The sequence below is a fragment of the Prunus avium genome, chromosome 4, assembly GCF_965620075.1.
Source record: "Prunus avium chromosome 4, drPruAviu1.hap1.1, whole genome shotgun sequence".
NCBI lineage: Eukaryota > Viridiplantae > Streptophyta > Magnoliopsida > Rosales > Rosaceae > Prunus > Prunus avium.
This window is the reverse complement of record NC_142287.1, coordinates 29,785,891-29,803,307: the sequence shown is the minus strand read 5'-3', so window position 1 is coordinate 29,803,307 and position 17,417 is coordinate 29,785,891. Positions and strand designations below refer to the sequence as shown.

Sequence of the window (17,417 nt, the reverse complement as noted above, 5' to 3'; positions counted from 1 at the left end):
ATGCAAACAAAGCAACGTGCAAATTAATCAGAGATTCACATCTAGAAAAAAGTATGCTTTCGTTGACCTTTTGATTATCATTGGCTTCTCGTACTTTAAAAATATATATTATCTTTGTAACTTACTTTGTTAATCATCAAAAGTAGACATATGGATGGACCACCTTGCCTCTCCATTAATTCATGCTTGTTCTCTTCTCCATCTGCATAAAAACATAAAACGTAAAAAAAAAGAGCAGTTTGTTGGTTGGAATGGAAAAGGAAAATTAAATTATATGTAAAGAACAAGAGCTGCGCCCTATCTTTGTTTTATTTTGTTTTGTTTTGTTTTATTAATCGAATCAAATCATTTATATAAAGATTAGTCCTATCTTTGTTTTGTTTTGTTTTATTTTGTTTTATTTGCCGAATCAAATCATTTATATAAAGATTGGCTATGAGGAATCAAAGTACCAAATTCATCAAATTAATCTAAATGTTTTCGAAAGAAAAATAGAATAGAAAAAGATCCACAGTTTTGATGAGGCTCACTTTAAAGCAAATGGTTAAAACTGTATTATAGGTGTGATTAAATTATAAGAAAAAAGGAAGATCCACCTCTATCTCTAATCTCACTCTGTCTTTTTTCTTTTCTCAAAATAATTTTATATTTGTAGTCTTTTCTACTTTTATTATGACCCACCACCTAGCACTAAAGAAATGGCTCTAAAAGCTAGGAGGAACAAAACAAAAGACAGCCTATGAAAATGAGAGGGACTAGCTTGTTTTCACTTGAAAATTATGAGACAAGTCAATTTAGCTAGTCACCCCCACAGTAATGTCCAGCAATATCATTAAATTGCAGTAAATATGGTAGATGCTAAATAGTAAAATTCTGGTATCCAAAGAAAAACACAAGTACATGTGAAAAAATTGAACTTTCTTTTTGCTAATCTTCAGCCTTTCTAATTTTCAGATTTTTTACATGAAATTATATTGGGAATCAAACCCGATTAGAAGAGGTCATTTACCAAAACATCTTGAATGAAGTCGGGCGACTCTCCATACTAAGAAGAAGGGTTGACAACGGAAAAAAAAGAAATTAAGGTTGATAAATACTCCTTATCGTTATGATTTATCTATAGAAATGGTTAGTGATAAGGATTAGTTGGATTTCAGATTGTGACAACAATATATTGCTACCACTGCTTTCTCTTTACAAGAAAAAGACACAAAATTCATTCATCAATTAATAAGTTTTTTTTCTTCCCTTTTTCCTAATAGGCCTTTTTAATATGCATATATTTTGTGTTTATCTCCGTAAGAATTACCACTATTAGTGTTAAACATTTTCTTTGGCAAGTGGAAGTCCCAAAAAGCCAAGTCGTCCAACAAGAAATCTCCTTCATGCAAACAAACAACACCACAAAAGACATAGCAACATCTTGAGCGTACAAAGATATTTCAAAAAGCTTAGTGAAAAACACTGCATAATCTAATCCCGCGTGTTCTTATAAAGATTTTGCACCATTTTTTGCCCGACACTGTACATGAAAGGAACCACATTATGTATCGACAAAGAAGAAAACCACATCTATCCCTCAATTTGTTTTATTCATTCTTCAACTCACTGCCGTCATGAACCCAAATAAATTTTGTATCTATTCAACATTAATAGTATGGATCAGATTTTTATCCAAATCAAGTTGTTCCTGAATATATATATATATATATGGACAATACGTGATTTGTATTTGATTCGTTTACATGCCTAGGTTAAGCTGCAATACTTGCTATTAGAGCATTTCCAAGGGAGACGTCAAATGCAAAATGTTAAATTTGAATTTGATGGCTTATTTGGCAATTTGACACTTCAGAAAATATTTAACTCCACCCGAAATGCCAAATATCATATTATTGTATTATATTGTTAAAAGCAAATGGATCCATATGATGCATTAAGTTTTAAAAGAAAGTAAATGATAGTGGGATCCATAACTAAAAAAATATTAAAATAATGACATCAAGCTTTTTGATATGTTAGTTTTGATATATCTCTTCCAGCCTTCAAATCCATGTAGGATTTGACTACTCGGTTAGAGCAACTTTAACCTTCAAATTTTGCCATTTTATGTCTATGTGGTAATTTGACATATCGATCGGAGATGCTCTAAGTAACTAATTGTCATCAACTTTAATTTCATAAAAATAGCTTAAATATATCCACATTACAAAAATATTGGAAAACAAAAAGTAGCAAAATATGCTCATGATCACTTCCATTTTTCAGAAAGGTGGGTGTGATGAGGTGATCAACTTAGTGCCACATAAAGATTCATTAATTGCTCCAATTAAGGTATATGTGAATGAGTGAATCCCATTATATATATATTTGCTTTGGTTAGCAATTCCAACCATATAATATAAGCAGCAGCCTTGAGGGCTATATAATTAATAAATTGTCCTACATCATACATGTGAGATTGGAATAATGTCCTCATATGCACCATTACCCCTTGTATATTCATAATGTCCTCATAGGTGATTGATTCAGATTTAGTTTTTCCCTTTTTAGTAGAAAGAACACAACTATAATATTTCTAGCATATAAAAGTGGAAAATAATAGTGTGGGGGAGACATAATTATAGCAATGAATGTACATCCATCATACTAAAATTTGATATGGGATAAATTTTAAATCTTTTTAATTAGTTCCTAGATTTTGTGAGAACAATGCTCATTTAAACGTGGTAATTGATTCAGGTAGATTCTCGAGCATGCCTTATAAATTTAGCATGCGCTTGTGAATGATTGTTAACAATGAATGTATGTAAGTCTTGAATATAAGTAAGTGGACATATTGTTGATGTATGTGCACTAACGATTGATAATCATTCGTTATCGAAACCAAATCAAAATCCTCAACGGATAATTGATCATTTGTAGTGGTTTTATAGTGTTAAAGTGACAAGGCAAATTGACAATGATGTACTTAATAGCAATTAGGCAATGATTTCACACTTCCATATTTTTTCCCCTAAAAAACCCCCCCCCCAAAAAAAAAAAGATACAAATTCACCAAAAGCTATCATCTCATCTCATGGTTCAAATCAAACACTACTATCATTTACACTACGCACACCCATCTCCGTCCCTTGGTGGGTGTCCTCTTTGTCTTTATCTCCATCATCTTCTTTACCTAATTTGGTATTCATGTAAATCCCATACGCATAAGAACAGAACCCCCACCCACACAACAAAGTAGACACCACCTTCACTCCCCCAAACTCATCCCCATACACCAAAACCCCTCCCAACACATTCATCCCCATCAAAGCCGTCATGCAAATCCCCCCGGTCAACGATGAGGTCAAGAACACCATCCCAGCCGTCCCCATGAAGCACAGCTGCCACGTCACCACGTTGCACAGCACGGTCACCCAGTAAATACTCTGCCCTTTATCAAACACCTTGCTCTCCACCTTCATCTCCCGAAACGCACCGTTGAGGGCCATCCCGAGCGTGGCCAGTGCCGTGGCCGAGACCTGCATCACCAGCTGCATTTCTATCACCATGGCGTAGCAGTAAACCTTGCTGTAGATCTTCTCCATGACTGGGAGATAGAGAGCAAACAGCAAGCCTGCGCCAATGGTGGAGAAGAAGCCCAAGAAGTACTTGCCACGCGTCAAGCCAGGAGGCTTGTCGTGGCTGGACCCCAAGGCCAAGAGCACTGAGCTTATTGTTAGGAGGATCACACAGTTGAGATTTGAGAATGTGATTTTCTGTTTGACTATGATGACTGAGAGAATGAGGTTGAAGACAAGCTGGGATGAGAGGAGGAGAGAGGAGGTGGAGACTGGGAGATAGGAGTTGCCCCAAGAGAAGAGGAAGTTGTTGAGGCCCAACATGAGGCCTATGAAAATGGAGAGGGTTAAGATTTTTGGGGTGAAGTGAGAGAAGGGTTTTCTTTGGGTGCTATTGAGGAGATAATAAGGAGTGAAAACAAAAGGGAGGAGGAGAGGGAAGCCAGCACATTGAACCCATGTAGAAACCCAAATGCTTGAGCCTTTGTGGATGAAATAGTACTTGGAGAGTAGGCTTGAAGAGACTGAGCCTATGAAGAGACACAAGTAATTGATCACTAGAAGGGGCATAGAGCGCTTGTCTTTGTTGCTCAGTTGGGTTGATGGGTTGTTGTTGATGGTGATGAGGGTGGGGCAGTTTTGGTCATCGTGGTGGCCACCATGGTGGTGGGTTTTGGGGGAGTTTTTGGGTGAGGCTTGGACTAAGCTCTCCATTAATTGTAATTAGAAAGGGATAGTTCGAGAGACTGAGGGGAGATGAATCTCTCACTCTAAAAACTGAAGTTATATAGTGCCATGAGTTGTAATTTATTCAATGGTAAATAGTTTTTATCTTCACCACCTAATTCAAATCGAGACTTTCATGGTCTATTTTAAAAAAAAGAAAAAAAAAGTGTATATGGTAATATATCGGGATTCATTGTTTAAATTTTCTTTGCTAGAACCTCCTTATTAGCTTTCATTATAAGACTGTCATCTCATCTTGACTTTCATTATAAGACTGTCACTTCATTAAAATCTAATTTAAAGGTATAAAACTTTTAAGAAACTTTTTGTTTCTTCTGAAAATAAAGTCACCCAAAGTCATTTTCGTGGTAGCTAATAAAAATTGAGCCATATAAGATTATATGAAGAGATAGGTATAGCCATAAAAAAAAATTTAAAAAAAGAAAAAAAAGAAAAAGAAGATGGGTTAACGGCCTCTCCATAAAATATTGGTCAATATTGTGTTGAATTCTTTGTTGAATAATAGAACTCTTGGAAATTAAAAGTGGATGTACATATCATATTTTATTCAACATACAAAGTTGTATTATAGTTTCTTTCTTACCTAGTTGAACATTTGTGGTTGAAAATGAATAGTTTATTTTCTTATTATTCGAATAGACAATGGATTCTACCTTCATCATTTCATCACAATTACCACAACAACAAAACTTACCAAAACAAAAGTCTCAAGAACCCAACAACAAATAATGAAGAGTAAATTCAAACAGACGAATGAGAGAAAAAGATTTAAGACAGGGTGTGTGTGCTTTTTGTAGTGAACTTATAACTTGAAACGGCTGCATATTAATTGCCTGCTTCTCCTCATGACCTCCACTTAGCATATTCAAAGGACTCTCTCTCTCCCTCTCTCCCTCTCTCCCTCTCTCCCTCTCTCTCACAATACATTGGCAGAAAGAAATGAGTCAAAGAGAAAAGGTGGCATTGGCAACTGCCTAGAGTTTCAGTTATAGGCTTTGGTGTGGGTCTTGAACACGTGGCCCTACTCTTAAGCATGCGTTTCTTACATGCCTAAGTACCCTAGACCTCATTTCGGATAAGCATTGCATTGCAAAGAGATTAGTTAATTGGGATTTGAATGTGGTTAGAAGTTAGCAGCACCATTAAAAGTTTCTCAATCATGAACAATGATGCTTCCCAAAAAGGACCGTAAAGGAAGAAAGCCCTCATGATTCTCGCTCAAGTGATATTGAAATGCATTGATTCGATGAACTTCGGGCGGCAGAAAACTAAGTTAGCGTTAGTCCATTGACCAAAACACGAAACAAAATAAACTAGCTTAGTCCATAACATGAGATAAGATTAAGTTAGGGTCTCAATGTGTCATGGAAAAGTACATAGAAGGTTCGGTTCACATGTAAAGTTGTAGAAAGCTACTTGACGAAGCAATGCTGCATTTATGCTTGTTTGGCGATTTGGGCACTTCAGAATGAATATCTTATAACTTTATATATAATCTAACACTTGGTCTAGTGATATTCAATTTTCTTTTCACGAAACGAGTTATGAACCATAGTTATTGTTTTACAAAATAATGATTATGATTATGAAAGATATTTTAGGCCTATTGTTTCACATTTTTGTGGGATTTCATTGTCATTCTATATATAGTTCAAACCATTTTTTTTTTTTGGGAATACAATCGATAGTTTAAACTACAAAGGGGAGGAGAGTTTCTCTCTCACATACACTATCAAGGTGCCATTGGGGTTCAAACCTAATATCACTAGTCTGTAAGTCAAGACCCTTTGCCATTGAGATAAAAAAAAAAAACCACTTTATAATTGATTTTGAATAAATAAACTTCCTAGTTTCAGCCTCTCCTTTCAAACAACTATAATATTTGGCAGATTTTAGTTTAGTCTAAGATTGACTTATTTCTAAACCATTTTCAAAGGTAATTAAAGAAGAAACCAAAAACTATTTGGCAGATTTTGGACGATACTGTCGGCCCATTGAGAAGATTTGGCATGACCTTGTCTGAACAACTATAAAAATATAAGGTATAGATTGTATTTAAAGCAGCGACGTATGATTTTTTTAGAGTGGCAACAACGACTCTCTTTTATAGTAATGAATTTGTTATATTCAATTTCCCAGCAACTAATATAAATTATCCAGCAATGACGGGTAAGCTTTGAACCCCGTAATTACAATTGAGAAGTAGAAGTAGATCATAAATATATAATACAACCTCTACTGCTCTGCATATGGCAGGGCGGCTACGTACCACTAGGTCAATTAGCACTGCGCATGATGAGAGGCCTACTTAGGCTACTTGTATTTGGTTCCTGTATAGCCTTTGCCTTCTTCCATCTCATCCTCGGTTCCTGCCATAGCTTGTTTTCCAGTCGATGGGACACTGCAGTCCTCTTCATTTCCCGACAACTATCAACAAACACTCTTTTTTATTTGTTTATTTTATTTTATTTTATTATAATTTATTGGGTAAGTGAATGAATTAGTGAGGAATTGCCTTCATTCCAGATAACCAAGCCAAGTATGCTCAAAACACTTGAAGATTACACTAATTTTGGCTCACTTTTAGGTATGTATGTATGCATGCATGCAAGTTGGAGAATACACTCTTTATGACTTCTACATTGATCTTATGAAGTATGATATTGGATTGTTGTCAAAATATCTACGGAAGAAAAAAAATTCAGTCGAACGGTTGAGTTTAGTATGTAAATTTTGCTTACCCGACTTTCGAATTCTGGAATTGTCACTGACTACATTGATCTTATGATCAAACATTTAAAAAAGAAGAAGAAGGCCTTTTTCTTTTATAGAAATGTAAGTTGTATGGCTAAAGTGGTTAAAAGTAGTTATTTATACTTTGATGTCATGTGTTCGAATCTCTCATATTCTAATATTTTAATAGATTATTATAAATAAACCCAATTCTAGACATGTATTTATAAAAAAACCCACACACTATTTAAACATAGAAACACACCCAAAATTAACCCCAAAATCAACAATTGTATATTTTTTGGGTGTGTTTATAAATGGGTTTTGAGTGTGTGTAATGATGAGTTTTTGGTGTGTTTATAAAGTGTTTTGGGTGTTGGTTTTTTTTATAATTTCAGCCCCCATTTTGGGTGTTTTAGTGAAACCCCCATATTTTAACTGCATGATCCCAACTGCGATAGTTTGAAAGGGGGCTTATGAACTCACTCAAACATTTGATTAGTAACATCTAGCATCCATAAAAATTCCAACATTTTTCAACTGTGCACTTAAAAATATTATTATTATTATTATTTTTTTTCATTTATTTTAAACTTAAAAAAAAGTTCAAAATTAACGACTAAAAAAAATTGGACCCTTTTTCTTATCTATTTGGAATTGGGCTAGTGTTGGAAAATCGTAGTAGTTGAAGGCCCGTTATGATGTTGGTGGGCTAATAACCCAATAGCCGGATTACGCGCCTAAGGTGTTTTTGGCGGGAAGCCGTTGGGTTGGCAGTCTTATTTTGGCGCCAGAAACCAGAAAGAGGCAAACGGTGAGAAAAAAGCTCGAGAAAGTAGAGAACTCAGGGGTGACTGAGAGTCTGCGATTCTGAGAGAGCAAAATGGAGGCTTATGGAGGATTCTTGGTGGACGAAAAGGCGGTGAGGGTCGAGAACATCTTCTTGGACTTTCTCAAGAGTTTCAGGATCTCAGGAGGTGGAGGAGACGCGTATTACGAGGCCGAGATAGAAGCCATGAGCGCCAACGAATCCAGCACCATGTTCATCGACTTCTCTCACGTCATGGTCTTCAACAATCTCCTCCAGAAGGCCATTTCCGATGAGTTCCTCAGGTCCATTATTTCTACAAACCCTAACCCTAAAACCCCAACCCCCATCCCCCTCTCCCAAATCAATTAATTTATTCATTCACTCAGAGTTAATCGATTCTTTGTTTGATTAATTAGGTTTGAGCCTTATTTGAAGAATGCTTGCAAGAGATTTGTGACGGAGCTCCGCCCCCACTTCGTTGCCGACGATACTAACAAGGACACCATCAATGTGGCCTTCTTCAACCTCCCCGTCTCGAAAAGGTTGCTCCCCATTTGCTTGATATTGTAAATATTTGATTCAGTTTTCAAATTAGAGTATGTAAAATAATTGACTTCATTCTAGGTTGAGGGAATTGACTACAGCAGAAATTGGGAAATTGGTGTCGGTGAAAGGAGTGGTGACTCGGACCAGTGAGGTTCGACCGGAGCTTCTCCACGGGACTTTCAAGTGCTTGGAGTGCGGAGGCGTCATCAAGAATGTTGAGCAGCAATTCAAGTACACTGAGGTCAGTCAATGTATATTTAGAGACTTAGTTGCTTTTTTGGACCTTTGATTGTTCTTGGATTTTCCTGATCTGTTGTTGTAATTGTGGGGTCAAAGCCAACAATCTGCGTCAATGCCACATGCGCCAATAGAGCAAGGTGGGCATTACTTCGGCAAGAGAGCAAATTTGCAGACTGGCAGAGGGTACGAATGCAGGAGACTTCCAAAGAGATACCTGCGGGCTCCCTTCCCAGATCGCTGGATGTTATAATCCGCCACGAGATTGTTGAGAAGGCAAGGGCCGGTGACACGTAAGTAAAGTCAATCCCTCTGCTTGATTTTAACTAATGTCTTCACTTCAACATGCTAATTGTATCTAAGCTACATGTTTGCTTCATTTTGCATGCAATTGTAGGGTCATTTTCACAGGTACAGTCGTCGTGATACCAGACATATTGGCATTGGCCGCCCCTGGAGACAGAGCAGAGTGTTCTCGACAAGCGTCCCAGCGCAATGGTTCTATGGCTGCACATGAAGGAGTGAGGGGCCTTCGAGCATTGGGAGTGAGAGATCTCTCTTATCGCCTTGCCTTTATTGCTAATTCAGTTCAGGTTGGTCATTGAGTAGATTGTATTAGCAATTTAGGTTATGTGATTGGTGTCTTTCTATGATATGTGCTTGACAATTGCTTTTTTGTTTCTTTTCCTCCAGATTTCTGATGGTAGACAGGATACTGATGTTCGGAATAGAAAGAAGGATGGTGAAGACGATGACAACCAGCAGTTCACTGTTAGTTCATGTTCCAACCTCTCGCTTTATTTTTCCCCATCTGCCAGGCTCTAGTTGTTGCTCATTTTTGATTTCTGATATTCCTTTTGATCCTTCACTTGTAAATGCTTCTCATCTGGTTATTGTTAGAAGTTGAAACTTCATCATGTATTGTACTCTGCATACACATTTAGTATTTTTGGGCAACACATCTGACCCACTGTTTTGTTTCACCAATTTGCAGGCAGAAGAGCGAGATGAAATTCAAAGAATGAGGAGTACCCCCGATTTCTTCAATAAGCTTGTTGATAGCATTGCCCCAACTATATTTGGCCATCAAGATATCAAGCGAGCAATCCTGCTTATGCTCCTGGGTGGTGTCCACAAGTTTACTCATGAAGGTATCAACTTGAGAGGAGATATCAATGTATGTATAGTTGGAGACCCCAGTTGTGCAAAATCTCAGTTCCTCAAGTATGCCCCTTCTTCGGCTTATCATTTCAGTTCCTGTAGTTGATAGAGACATCCACTTTATATGCTGTTATATCAACTGTAGGTATACGGCAGGAATAGTTCCAAGATCTGTTTACACATCTGGGAAATCCTCATCTGCTGCTGGTTTAACTGCTACTGTTGCTAAAGAACCAGAAACTGGAGAATTTTGTATTGAGGTAGCATTTAAATTTATTAGCTTCTTAACCATTTTGAAATCTTTAAATTGTTGAAATCATGGCTCCTATATTATATTTTCGGTGCTGCACTTTCTGTGTTTATTTTATTTTCTGTGAATTGTGATGGGGTAGTACATACCCTTGGACCTATAAACTATTATTTCTATATGAAGTCCATGTGTCTGGGGATATTCAGTTTGTGAAAAGATAGAGATTAATAAGAGGATGATAAACACCAACTTAAAAAAGACATAATTGAAGAGCCAAGATGTCTTCCCTATGGAAAACCCATGTTGGCCTCTGTTTGTTAATTTCCTGATATGCTATGTGATCTGATTTCAGGCTGGTGCACTAATGCTTGCTGACAATGGCATTTGTTGCATTGATGAATTTGACAAAATGGACATCAGGGATCAGGTAACTTTTTTATTATTAACACCATGACTTGAGATGTTATGCGTAGAGCAACTGTCAATATCTGATGTGTAAATTGGACTTTAGGTTGCGATTCATGAGGCCATGGAACAACAGACAATAAGCATTACAAAAGCAGGAATACAGGCAACACTGAATGCTCGAACATCAATTCTTGCTGCCGCCAACCCCACAGGGGGCCGTTATGATAGATCTAAACCCCTCAAGGTAAGACATATTCTTGCAACTAAAGCCTACAAACTGTTTTAAAAATTGGCCAGGGGTTAATCATTTCTACGATTCAAATGTCTTGGAGGGTTTCTAGACAAACTAATCACTTCTTTGGCTTTTTCAGTACAATGTGGCTCTTCCTCCTCCTATTCTCTCAAGGTTTGACCTGGTATATGTTATGATCGATGACCCAGATGATCAAACTGATTACCACATTGCCCATCATATTGTAAGAGTACATCAAAAGCGGGAAGAGGCACTTACTCCTGAATTCAGTACTGCACAGCTGAAACGCTATATTGTATATGCCAAGACTCTGAAACCAAAGGTCTGCTGTCTACACTGACCCACAATCACGACCCCCCCTTCTCTCGCTTGTTGCTCAAAGCTATTTTCCTTCCGGCTTGTTTAACCAAGCTAAAATAAATTGTGCAGTTAGACTCAGACGCTAGAAAGCTGTTGGTAGACTCTTATGTGGCTCTCAGAAGAGGTGATACTGCTCCTGGTAGTAGAGTTGCTTATCGCATGACAGTTAGGCAACTAGAGGCGCTGATTAGACTGTCAGAGGCCATTGCTCGATGTCATCTGGATACTCAGGTGCCTAAAACTGTGCAAGTTATTTATCTGGATTTGAGATTAGATACATGTTTTTCTTGCTCTTAACAAACAATTCATACAGGTAAAACCACCCCATGTCCGTTTAGCAGTGCGATTGCTGAAAACGTCAGTAATCAGGTAAGAAAACAATGAGACTATGTTAAATATCCTCCTCCCTCCCTCTCTCGCTCTCTCAGACAGAGGTTGGTTTTGTGGCAATAATGTTTGTTTTATTTTTTCATCCAGTGTGGAGTCTAGCGAAATTGATCTATCGGAGTTTGAAGAAACTCATGACAATATGGAGGGTGATGATAATCGAAATAATGGTACTGATCCAGGTGATGACAATGGAAATAATGGTACTGATCCAGATGATGATCAAACAAGGAAAGCCAAAGCTGAGCCAGTTTCTGGGGATGCCGGTATGAGTATGGGACCTATCTTTGTGTATGCTTTCTTCTAACTTTATCTTGGCATGATCATTTGATGTTGATTATGATGGTGCAGAAGATGGATCAGCTCCTGCAAAACAAGAAGGAAAGATTACAATGAGTCATGAATACTTTGAGAGGGTTACCCAGGCCCTTGTCATGCGTCTTAGACAGCACGAAGAAGATGTCATACGAAGTGGTAAGGCACTGACTTTTTTTGTTGTTTTCTTATAAACTTTTACATAATGATGAAATGTAAGATCAATCTGCCTTTAGAATTTTCGTTCCAGTTACCAAGGCATTGATCTGACCAGCTACACACACTCCGATGCCCCAATTATTTCTGGATCTCTAAATAGAGATATTTATGTATTGTGATTGTCCAATCAAGCAATTTAACTATATAATCTTTTAACTAAATCTATAGATTTGAAATCTTTCTTTCCAAATGGACTCAAGCCGTATTCTTAACCAATACCTAGTAAGTAGTAATTCATATTCATTTTGTTGAAAGAATTTGAGGATTCCTTGTTTTTGCAGGGACAGGGCTGGCAGGAATGAGGCAGAGGGACTTGATTCAATGGTATGTGAGTCAGCAGAATGAGAAAAATGCATACACTTCCGAGGAGGAGGCACGTCTTGAAGCATCCAAAATCAAAGCCATCATAGAGGTAAAAATACAGTTATCTTGCACCCTAACCTTAGTGTAATAATATCATATTAATTGGCCACAATAGCTGTTATCTTTACTTAAACAAGAAAAACGAATGCCTGTAATGCAGAGTTTGATAAGAAGAGAAGGATATTTGATAGTAGTAGATGACGGAGGGCAAGCAGCAGAAGGCGAAGGCGAAGGTGCAGGGCAGCCATCAATATCCAGAAATATAAGAAATTCAAGAATATTGGCTGTGGCTCCCAACTACGTCATAGATTAATGCAGTAACGCTGTTAAGTAGGAAACCATCGTATTATTTATTGTCCATAAGTTCACCATCAGCCGAATGTAATTTGTTAGCTCTGTTTTGAGCTGAGTTTGGCTTTTGTCATGTTGAAGCAAAATTTTGTTTCCGAAAGGGAACTGTCGGTAGTTAATTAGAGTTGAAAAGTTTGTAATGTCATTGGCACAGTGATATTTGTTAGTCTCACCCATTTTACTAATGAAATGAACTACTTTATGAAATATCTTTTTTGGTTTTGTTTCTGCAACAGGGCTTTGATTTATATATAAAATCTCAAGTGTGTGGTTCACTGAAAATTAATAGGGTTTTGCACTTATGATTTTTAATGTGAGGAGGAAGATGACAGAAACGTCAAATTGGGATGCTTAGGTTGGAAAACACCTCAGAATTGGCTAAGAATAGGAGCAATCAAATCAAATATTAATTGGCGTGAAGGCTAATAATCTATCTAAGCTAATGACTTTCGTTTTCAGAGTGACATAGGGTTTATTTATTAGGTTATGCTATTTTCATATAGAGTTTTGCACTCAAACGCTACCCTCTACGTCATATGCTTTGTGTCTTCTTGAATATTTTGGCTATCGTTAAGCCATTGATGAAGACTAATTTATTTATATTCATCACTTATTATCATAGTACTGTTAAATTTAAGAGACATATCACAAAAGACCTCGGTGATATTAGTAGTGGAGCCATTCAAATATAATTTAGTGAATTGGTCCAAATTTTCATTTTGAGACAAATACTTGAGGACACTGGCCATCACATCTTGATAATTGAATGTGTAATCTTGACCAGCTCCATTCTTATTTCTTGCCTTGACAAATGGAATTTTTCTAATTCAAGTATTGAAAATTGTATTCACTAATTAGCATTTTAATAAAACTTGATTAGTGTGGCATAGACTCAATTATGGTCTTTGGGGCTCTTCCTTGAAGAAGAATACTATAACCTCACCAAACTCTATAAGATACTTTATAAGCAACATTTAATACTTACAATAATTGGATTGCTTTTGGGTTAATCATTTGATTCTTATAATTTCCAACTCCAATCTAATTAAGAATTTTTAAAGATTCAATAGTCAATCCAAATAGGTTATTAGATTGAACTTGTTATTAAAGAAAATGATTTGTGGCATCAAATATAATGCTAGCTGTCAAGGTGTGCATTTGATCAAGCTTACAATTATTTGCAAATATTTGTTTTTTTATACAAGCGATAATCTAAATCTAAACTAATTTGAACTCGAGTGCAGAGTGGCGAGCGCATCATGCAAATATTTGTTTAAGAACAGATTAAGTTTTGGTTACTAAATTACATCTTTGCTTAAAATTCACTCCTTATCCCTTCCAAAATGCTAATATCTAGAAAGAATAAATGTTTGAACAATTCCTTCCCATTTGTCATGATTTAATTCAAATGTTTGAAGCCAATAGTTGAACCAGAGAGGGAACAAGACAGAGAATTGAAAACAACAATACTTAGTCCACATATCACTTTATCACTCTAATTAATACAATAATTTTCAACTAATCACTTCTCATGATCAAGATTGGATTCATATAAAGCTTTTATCAAATCACATTTTGACTAGACTTTCCATTTCAATCTTGATCCAAAGGGAGATAGATACTGCATGATGATATCAGCAACAAGATGCTGCAGAATTTTACAACAGTCAAACTTTCAATTTAATTTTGTCTGGCTGGGTGAGGCAAATGGGTGGCTGACAGATTGCCAAAGAAAAATCAATCCCCTCACCTCTGGAAAGATATTTTTATGTAATAGCAGAATTATAAAACAAACCCAGGTTGCAAATCAATGCAACTTTTACATATAATACATAAAAATCTCTGTTTTTCAAGACCCAAATATGCTTTTTCAGATAGTTTCTTTCAACTCGCTACTATCAATTTAATCACCTGCCATTCAACCAAACATGCCACTACTATTTATTCTTTGTAGCAAAATCAGAATATTGTCAATTCAAAATGCGTACTGTCTTGTACCAAAAGCACTTAAAAAAAAATCCATTTATATACCATAGATTAACCAAATCCTATGCAGCTAATAAAACCTGTCAACCCCACAATAAACTAATACAAGTTCCTTGTCCCCCACTCCCCCAAACACACACAAAAGGAAAGAAAAAGAATCCCATGTGGATGCAAGCTAGGCTGAGCCAGCTATCTATGCATTTTGCATGGGTTTAATTAATTTGTGACTGTATTTGCATAACACATTCAAACAAAAGAGTAACATGGCATGAGTTTTTGTCCACATTATTGTCAATGGGGCCATGGGGTTTGGTTTTCTTTGAAGATAAATTTGCTGACAGCCATTGACGACGTGATTGCTAATACCAGCGAAGCCACGTGACAAGTTTTGTCAATTGTGAAGCTGATTGAAGAAGAAGAAGCCGAGGAGGAGGAGGACAAGGAGGGAAGAAGAAGACAGAAGGAAAGCATATACGTAACGATTGAATTTTTACAGATCAATATCAAACTTGGCAGGCCCTTTAAGGGTCCCACGTTAATATGATACCTGTCCATTGAGATGATTGCCAGCTGTCACCTCCCCTAGAGGCCCCACACCCCATTTTCTCTTCCCTGTTTTACCCTCCAAGTCCCCCACCTATTTACAACAATACCACTGACCACCCTGGCCTTGAATCTATTACGAAATCTTGAAATAATTGGCCAAACCTACCTGTGAATTTTGTTGTACTGTCACAGCCCTTGTATTTTATGTGTATGCGCGGTGACGGCGGAGGGTAGTATAGGAAATTTGCCTGGGGGAGGTTGGCTGGTATCAATGAATAAGTAGGTATTTTGGTAATTAAGATGGGATCATAGGGATTAGTATCTCTATATGTTTGATGTGCCAGCTTCTAAAGCTTTATGTGGCTTAGTTTGGAGAGACAGTTGGCTACTACAGTACTTAAGCATTGAGGTGGACCTTGAGAGCTTGATTGGAGAATTCAACAACAAATAGAAGAGAGAGAGAGAGAGAGAGAGAGAGAAGAGAAGTGATAGAATTAAGTAGGTAAGATAGAGAGAGATTATTCTTTAACTTATAGCTTCATCAAGTTCTTTTTGTTCTTGCAGACTTGAATTTCAGTACTTGGTTTTGTTTTTGCAACTATATCTTTCATCAACTTTTGGTGTTGATTGTTCTTTTCTTTTGGTTTTGTTTTTAGACGTTTTAAGGGATATTTGAGTTGAGAAAAAAGAGATGGGTTATTGGCAATCCAAGGTGATTCCAAAGATCAAGAAGGTCTTCGAGAACAAAAACAGTGGAAAAAGGGCTGCTGCTGCTGAGGCTTGCAAGTCCTTTGATGAGTCTAAGGTTTGCTTGTTATTTCTCTCACTCATCTTCCTTTAATAAAATTTTATTTACTATACGTACTTTCATGTAACAAGTTATATTCAACATGTCTCTGTTTCAGGAGGATTATAGCAAGCAGTTTGAAGAGAAGAAAGATGAACTTCAAGCAAAAGTAGTTGAAATATATGAAGGTTCCTCTGCTGAGATTAAGGTAAGATAATTAAAAACTTACCCACAATCAACAAAAGAGTGAATGGATTAACCAACTAATTATAATTTCACCTTAATTAAACAGACTTTGGTTAAGGAGCGCAAGGAGGCAGGGTTGAAGAAGTACTCAGCTGCAGTCCACAAGTTCCTTGAACAGCTAGAGAAAATTGGTATGTAACTGTTAAATCATATTTAACTTCATCTTACTTTTTCTGGGTTGTAATTTGTTTAAAAATTCTTGTGTGTTTTGCTTAATTGGGTTAAATTTTACATGAACAGATTTTCCAGGATCCAAACCAGTATCAGAAGCATCATCAAAGTATGGGCCAGCCTATGTGTCAGGTCCAGTTTTCTTTGTGTTTGAGAAGGTTTCAACATTCATTGTGGTAGAGGAGAAAGTGGAGCCACCACCACCACCACCAGCAACAGAAACAAAAACTGAAGAGGAAACAAGTGCTGCGGTAAAAGAAAGGGAGATAGTGGTTGAAGAAGAGAAGAAGGAAGAGGTTGTGGAGATCAAGAAAGATGAAGAGGTTGTGGAGGTTAAGAAAGAAGAGGAGATTGAGAAAGCTACAACAACTGAGACTGAACCAGCTTCTGAGGCTCCAAAGGTGGAGGAAGCTGCTGCTGCAGGACCAGCAAAGCCTTAGAAAGAAAGAACAATCATCAAGAACAATCAAACATGATGACTTTGTGTAAAAGTTTGTTTGGAAATTATTTTTGATTTGTTATTCTTTAATACTTGTAATCTATTTGGAATATTTGTTTTTGGTCCTGTGATTTTCCAAAGCTTTCATTCATGTGTTCTGGTCTTTCAGTTTATGTATGTATGTATGTATGTATGTATGCATGTATGTATGTGAATTACTATGTAATACTCTTATAACAGTACAGATAAAGAAGTATTGGTGGGGAAATTCAGCTCCTTCTTCTTAATTATCTGCTGTTTGAGTGTATTAATTACTATTTAGTGGTGGATTTTTCTTAATTATTTGATATAATTGATGTCTTGCACTGAAAGTTAAAGCTTATATGCAATGAAACTGTGCAAAAATGGTCAAAGATCTAGATGCTGCTCTGCTTCACTTGAATTCAAGAAAAGACAGAGAAGTAAAACCCTTGTGACACTATGGAGATTAGTGAGGAACAATTTTTTCATGATGCTCATGATGTTGGTATGGCGGCTG

The 17,417-nt window shown here is 36.7% G+C and overlaps 3 protein-coding genes across 4 annotated transcripts; 2 read left to right on the top strand and 1 right to left on the bottom strand.

Moving 5' to 3' along the window:
* Nucleotides 1–2,960: 2,960 nt before the first annotated feature.
* PUP4 (purine permease 4) lies at nucleotides 2,961–4,334 on the bottom strand. The gene has a single exon (XM_021966464.2). It carries the CDS (start codon nucleotides 4,275–4,277, stop codon nucleotides 3,090–3,092), a length of 1,188 nt encoding a protein of 395 aa, XP_021822156.1. The 5' UTR covers nucleotides 4,278–4,334; the 3' UTR covers nucleotides 2,961–3,089.
* A 3,491-nt stretch (nucleotides 4,335–7,825) lies between these two features.
* MCM6 (minichromosome maintenance (MCM2/3/5) family protein) lies at nucleotides 7,826–12,911 on the top strand. Its single transcript, XM_021966479.2, has 17 exons — nucleotides 7,826–8,156; nucleotides 8,271–8,396; nucleotides 8,479–8,641; nucleotides 8,737–8,930; nucleotides 9,035–9,230; nucleotides 9,331–9,408; nucleotides 9,632–9,861; nucleotides 9,944–10,058; nucleotides 10,401–10,475; nucleotides 10,560–10,700; nucleotides 10,828–11,031; nucleotides 11,139–11,300; nucleotides 11,383–11,438; nucleotides 11,547–11,722; nucleotides 11,808–11,930; nucleotides 12,272–12,402; nucleotides 12,514–12,911. Exons 1-17 carry the CDS (start codon nucleotides 7,927–7,929, stop codon nucleotides 12,664–12,666), a joined length of 2,553 nt encoding a protein of 850 aa, XP_021822171.2. The 5' UTR covers nucleotides 7,826–7,926; the 3' UTR covers nucleotides 12,667–12,911.
* A 2,664-nt stretch (nucleotides 12,912–15,575) lies between these two features.
* PCAP1 (plasma-membrane associated cation-binding protein 1) lies at nucleotides 15,576–17,030 on the top strand. 2 transcript variants are annotated; one of them, XM_021966471.2, is made up of 5 exons: nucleotides 15,576–15,738; nucleotides 15,893–16,041; nucleotides 16,142–16,231; nucleotides 16,316–16,400; nucleotides 16,510–17,030. In XM_021966471.2, exons 2-5 carry the CDS (start codon nucleotides 15,928–15,930, stop codon nucleotides 16,878–16,880), a joined length of 660 nt encoding a protein of 219 aa, XP_021822163.1. In that variant the 5' UTR covers nucleotides 15,576–15,738; nucleotides 15,893–15,927; the 3' UTR covers nucleotides 16,881–17,030. The 2 variants fall into 2 exon arrangements, with proteins under 2 accessions (XP_021822163.1, XP_021822164.1); XM_021966472.2 differs by having other exon boundaries at nucleotides 15,595–15,734.
* Nucleotides 17,031–17,417: the final 387 nt, after the last annotated feature.